This window comes from Artibeus jamaicensis, unplaced genomic scaffold, assembly GCF_021234435.1.
Source record: "Artibeus jamaicensis isolate MK-2021 breed Jamaican fruit bat unplaced genomic scaffold, CSHL_Jam_final contig_1015, whole genome shotgun sequence".
Classification (NCBI taxonomy): domain Eukaryota; kingdom Metazoa; phylum Chordata; class Mammalia; order Chiroptera; family Phyllostomidae; genus Artibeus; species Artibeus jamaicensis.
In genome coordinates this window covers 8,286,665-8,292,664 of record NW_026521194.1, presented here as the reverse complement: position 1 = coordinate 8,292,664, position 6,000 = coordinate 8,286,665, and the positions used below count along the sequence as shown (strand labels likewise).

At 49.1% G+C, this 6,000-nt stretch overlaps 1 protein-coding gene across 2 annotated transcripts in view; it reads right to left on the bottom strand.

Moving 5' to 3' along the window:
• Positions 1-1,832: 1,832 nt before the first annotated feature.
• The window catches only part of NHEJ1 (non-homologous end joining factor 1), a 76,777-nt gene continuing 72,609 nt past the window's right edge, over positions 1,833-6,000 (bottom strand). Inside the window, exons 6-8 of one of the 2 annotated variants that reach the window (XM_053668673.1) lie at positions 3,537-3,654; positions 2,895-3,013; positions 1,833-2,430 (exon numbers count right to left, since the gene is read on the bottom strand). In XM_053668673.1, the coding sequence (XP_053524648.1) occupies positions 2,356-2,430; positions 2,895-3,013; positions 3,537-3,654 (312 nt within the window). In that variant the 3' untranslated portion in view covers positions 1,833-2,355. The remainder of the gene's footprint in view (positions 2,431-2,894; positions 3,014-3,536; positions 3,655-6,000) is intronic. The other variant, XM_053668625.1, reaches the window with a different exon arrangement.

The window sequence follows — 6,000 nt, the reverse complement described above, 5'->3', positions numbered from 1 at the left end:
GCAGGGCTGGAACACAGCCTGGTTCGGCCAATTCATCAAGGCAGGGATTTCCCTGGAGTTGCCCGGGGAAGCCAGATTCTCAACCACCACCCCTAGGTTTTGGGGGTAAGAGCTTCAGGGCAAGAAGGCCCGAGGCAGGGCCTCTGGAAGCAATGTTTACCGAAGGGTGTGTTTGGGCAATGTCCCCGTGGAGACAAGCCACCTTTGGGGACAGAGTGGGCAGTGGATGGAGCGGTCATTAGGCATATTCTTATTTAACCTTTTTAAAAAGTACACATTCTTTTGGGAACATGAAAAAAGTATGCTCTTATGATTTTACTCATAATTTAGGGGGATTCACACCCTGCTGGTCCCCCTGTGATTACAAATGTCTGCTCTGGGGACTGCACTCTTCAGGTAGAGGGATTATCATGGGAAAGAACCCGTACTTTCTCTCAGCTTGCTGGGGAAGTCATTTCTTTTCCCATGTGGCATCATGTCTTATAGATCCTGAAATCTGGCTATGTAAATTATGCCGAAAAGAAACTGAACAGCAGAATGAGCCACCTATAGATTGCCTTTCCTGGTTCCCAATTCACTTCAGTGACAGTCACGGCTGCGGGGTGCAGGCACCCGGGGACACCGGGGACTGGCGGGAAAGCCAGTCATCGGCAGCAACTGGGGTGAGCCCCGGCGCAGCTCTCAGACTCGGCCTGCAGATAAAGACCAGGGGGTAAGCCCCAGAGTCCTTAAAGTTTCCTGCCTTGAAGAGCAGTGAGGATTAGCACATCCTATTGAAAGTAGGCAGGGACCTAGGAGAAGGATGTTACACAAAAGACAGGAAAGGAGGACCTGACAACCCTCCTGGAAAATGTTTTCAGTGATGCACAGAATGATGAACTCAGCGGTCTGGATTCAAATGCCGGCTGCACTCATTAGCTGTGTGACCTTTGACAGGCCACTTAGTCTCTCCAGTACTCCGTCTCCTAGTGGCTTAGCAGTATCTTCCTCACGTGATGTTGTGAGGCTTCGATGCCAGGCGCTTATTAACCTGGTATGCATTAACGGCTCAATAAGTATTTGTGTTGTTCTCTTTATAATCATTATTCTTTGATTATTGCTTGGACCGTCCGCTCTCCCATGATTTGGCATATGGATGGAAACACCGGCTCCAGCTGGAGAGGATCTGAGGGTGAAGAGGCATCCGACGGTCCTGGTCCTATGTAAATAAACCGGAGAAGACCTCTGTGGGCTCTGCCCCCGACCCCTCCCTCTACCTAACAGCTCCCAGTTAACATCTAGCAGAGAAGGCCAAGGGACTTTGCGAATCCTGGTCTGCTGAGTCTTGCCAGATCTGCCCAAAGAGCTGACTTTCTAAATGTCTAAGACTCTGCATATCTCGGAGAGCCTTTACATTTTTTTCTTGCTATGCACTATTCATTCTGTAGGTCAGCTGCGTTGTTCCAGAGAACTCCTGTGGCCATCTCCTGTTCCCTGTCACCCTATCTTTCCTAGTTCCTCTGGTCACTGTTATGTGAGGTGGAGTGATGGGTGGGAAGGTGAAACTCCCTTTTCTCCCACTCCAGTGGGAAACTACCTTGTCCCAACTATTCAAAGCTCTTTGTAATATTAATCCCATGTTGTAGTTTGCCCTGTTGTCTATGCCTTGGAATCAGAACCCCCCCACACCCCCCCAAAAAACCCCCACATCAATTGGGCAAAGGAGAGCACAAGCCATCTGCTCTGCCTGGTGCCCACCATGGAGAGCGTTCTCAAGATTAAAGTTCCTATGTAGGGGATTAGCACATCCACAGCAGAGAAGCATAAGAGAACCTGAAGGACTGGACTGAGGGCTTAGACTTGAACCTGAGACAATAGCGGGGTGGGATCCAGTAAAGTGAAGTGCATAATGGGTTCCACAGAATAAGTAAGCAGGGGAGTGTAAGGGTTTTTATTTCATGCTAAAGACAGAAGTGAGTCTCTGAGGAGCACCTGGAACTGGCTAGGGAGACACTTGAGAAAGGTAGACAAGGCTTCCTAAACGTGTTGTGCCTTTTTGCTGACGTGTCCTGTATACCTAATGTCCACAGTAGGGTCCTGGGTCTATCTAGACAACCACCACCAAAAGAGAGTGTGGGATTCCTAGACTGGCTTCCACTTGGATAGGCAATGCCAGTGCCCGAGGGGTTGGGGCCAAGATTCTCTCACTGAACAACATACTGGCTCAGGTGGCCTTCGGTGACCTGGACAGACTTCAGTGACCCTGCCTCTGACTGGAACACCATGTCAGAGACACTGCTGCCGCAGGTGCTCCTTTCAAGGCGGCTCCAGGAAACTACTCTCCAAGTCCATCCTCAGCGGCTGAGAGTAGGCAGTTTAACTGAAGAGCCCCTTTAGCTTCTTCCTCTTGACCTTGGACAGCTGAGGTCTCTGCACAGGGCCCAAAGTACCCTAGGAAAAAAAGAAACCCAAATTAATAGGGGTTTTGAGCATGCCCACTTCATTTAGGAAGGAACTTTCTTCTTCCCGTGGCCCTGGCTTGGGCGAGGCCTTCTTGAAGTGGCCAGCACAGTGTTTTGGAGTCTGTGCCAGGTGGTGAATGTGATATAAGACTCTGCAACAGGCGCATGCATCCCTTCTCCCCCCGGGAACAACCCCGCACACCAAGGAAGTGGGATAAGGTAGAAACGAAGTCGAGGTCCACTGATCAGTATAAGAACTGCAGCAAGGAGCTGTAAAAACTATGACTCTCCATCTAGAAAGCCACAGTTTGGAAGCCTGGTGACAAATATCCACCAATATTAAGACAGCATCAACCAGTTAGCTATTCCAGGGACCAAAGACTTGGGGGCTATAGGCACCCGTGGACTCCTCCAATGTGGAGGACGCTATCCAGGAAGCTGCTCATGACTCACTGTGGGCTCCTTCTCAGGCTCTGGGTGGGATGATGCCGAGGAAGCTGGCTCTTCCGGCTGGTTCAGAGGTTGGCTGTTGGTTCCGTGTGGGGAGGCACTACCTGAGGCCTGAGGATCTCCTGAAATCAGAAAGATCAAGGGAAGATGGTGATGAATGCCTTCTTCTTACCGGGAAGACATCAGCATTTGCCAAGCATTCTGACACAAAGGCCCAGGGTAGGCACTAATATACGAACAGACCGGAGTAGCCACAAATCCAACTTCCAGCCGACTTTTGAAAAGCCCTCTTTCTACGATGAAGAGTGCCCAGGTCCACTTTGACCAAGTAGGAAAAGAGCCTCCCTGACTCAAAAAAGCCAACTGCTCTTCTCCACGTTTCCTGACATGTCTCGGGTAGGACAGCCATCTTTCTCCTGGTTCGCCTGAGGGCCTAGGTCAGTTTAACAGAACCTCCCACAATGGTGAGAATGTTCTGTGGCTTCTGTAGCCTCTAGTGGCTGTTGAGCACTTGAAAAAATAAACTTTTAATTTTACTTAATTTTTATTAATTTAAACTTAAGTAGTCACAAGTAGCTTAGAGCTACCACAAAGCTAGACCCCAACTCGAACCCCACGGAGACCAAGACCCCTGGAGCTCCTCACCGGTGTCTTCCAGCTTCTGCCTCACTTGGACCTCTTGTGTGGCGACTGCCGTGTACAGATTTTGTAGACTCGTGACAAAGGGTCTTCCATCACCAACACTGCATGCCTCTGGTAGTTTCTATGGGGGAGAGGAGACGCTGTCGTTGGTTACACTGTACTGCCAGAGAAAGGGGACTTGATATCCCACTGGCAGAAGTGGCATCAACCCCAAATGAACTTATATAAAGAAGTCAGATCCCATCCGCACGCTTGTCAGGACCAACACAAAGACCTCTTGGTTAATCTCCTCCGAAAGGCAATTTCCAAATGTGTATCTTTATTTTCCCCAATACTTAGGTCTATTATGTTTTCCCATGAACACCCCATAGGTCTCTGGGCTCTTTCTTCTAAAGGGATGGTATCAGGAAATCATTATCCCTGAGCTGTAAAAATTACTATTTTAATTGAGTTCACTCCTAAAACTCCATACTACAGAGACAAAATGATGAATGAGGAGGTCCAGGGTGGGGCAATGGGCGCAGTAGGGGAAGGAAAGACTGAGGACAAGGAAAAATTAGGGGGTTGCAATGTTCAGTCAGAGGAGGTGGGAGAAATAAAGCTTCCAGAACTTTGGGGGCTCACCTGACATCTTACCGTCCCTACTGCAACCCCATTGTGCTTTACTATAATCCACAGACTCACAACGGAGAGTATCTCCCCTCAGGGGGGGTGGAAGTGGGTTCCTAATGAGTGAAAAAACTCTGGCTCTTTTAAAGTATAGAGCGCAGAAATATATATATATATATATACACACACACATCAGAATTTTGGTATATTTTTGATATTAAAATTTCCTGAGGGGGGTTGGTGATTAGAAAAAATATCTTAAAAGGTTCCTTAGGGAAGTGATAATAAAAAACAAGCTGAGAAGCACTGTTATAATCACATTATATTTATGTTTCCCTCAATACACAATGAACTGTGTGGGTTTTTATTCACAGCAAAATGCTTTGCCTAGTTCCACTTTCCTGTATCGGCTGAATTGAGGTGAAATAATGCTGAAGACTGAAGAAACTGCAATAAAAATGAGATGAAAGAGTACGATATCCTGTGTTCCCAAACTCAGCTGCCCTTCCGAGTCTTGGCCAGGGCCCAGAACTACTTCATCGTCCCTGTGCGTGCCAATCGCGTGGTTCCCAGCCAAGTCAGCAGGTCTCCAAGGAAGTCATACCGGCAGCTCCTGTGGGAACCAGCCCAAGAATCCTTCACTGGTCCACATCTCTGGTCAAGGGCACTTCCTCTGGGCTACGAGGGCACTCATTTCTGAAAACCCAGTGCGGGAGAGGGATGGAAGAGGGAAAGAGGGAGAAGCCGTGAAGCAGCTGCTGAACCCCAGTCAAGATCGTACAGGTACCTTTCCCTGAGCACGGTGGTGGCTGAAAAATCTTGTTCACCCCAGGACATGCGACTTCTATTTCTACTCCAGCCTGATCTCCCCCATAAAGACCACACCACTCTTGGACTTCCACTGGAAACCACGGACAATGGATCAGAAGCCCTGAGGACAAACTTTACTCCTAGCCATGAATCACACCAGGAGGGAAACAGCTCTTTTGAGCAGCATGACCTGAGGAAGACGCCGAGACCAGAAAGGTCAACTACGAGGCCCCACACCTCCACTGACCTCCACCGACCTCACTTCCCTTCCAGGCTCGGCTCTCCGATTCCTAAGCCACCTCCTCCCCTGGAAGGTCCTCCACCCCACGGCTGGGGAGCCCGGGCAGTTGAGAGGCCAACACTGTTCCCCTTCCTTCTATCTCAAGATCACCCTTCATTTTGCTCAAGAAGTGCGGCCTCCCCTTGCATCACCCACACGCAGCTCGGCTGGCACTGTGCTGTGCACACAGACGGCCAGGCAGAATTGAGGCAGTCCGGGTTCTTGCCTCCTGTCCTTTCGAGAGAACGGAACAGATTCATCGGTTTTCCAGGGTGACCTTTAGCCGGGTCACGTATGTAGCCGCAAAATGAAGTGCCAGAATGGAAAGACCACTAAAGCCAGTGCCATCGGGGACCTGAGTCCAAATCTAGAGCCTACATGTCAGCCCCCCTCTGTCTTTCCCCTTCTCGGAGAGAGCCGGTCGCACAGTTGCTGCCGAAGCTTTTCTACCTGAGTATATATTCTCAGAAAAGTACCAGGAAAAGAATATCGGTCCATCTGCTGATATTTACCATGTGCTAGACACTGTTCTAAGTGTTTACTTATTGACCTATTTCTGTCTTATTCACTGGTATTTCCTTGGCACCTAGAACAATCTGGCTCACAGTAGGGGAGCAGTAACTGTTTGTGAATGAATGAACATGGTGGCAATAGTATGACCCCATTTCCCTGAGGAAGTCACAGCTAGTAAGTGGTGAAACAGGATTAGAATCCAAACAGTCTGGCTTCAGGGCCCACAAATATTATGACTGCCCTATTTACTTCTCT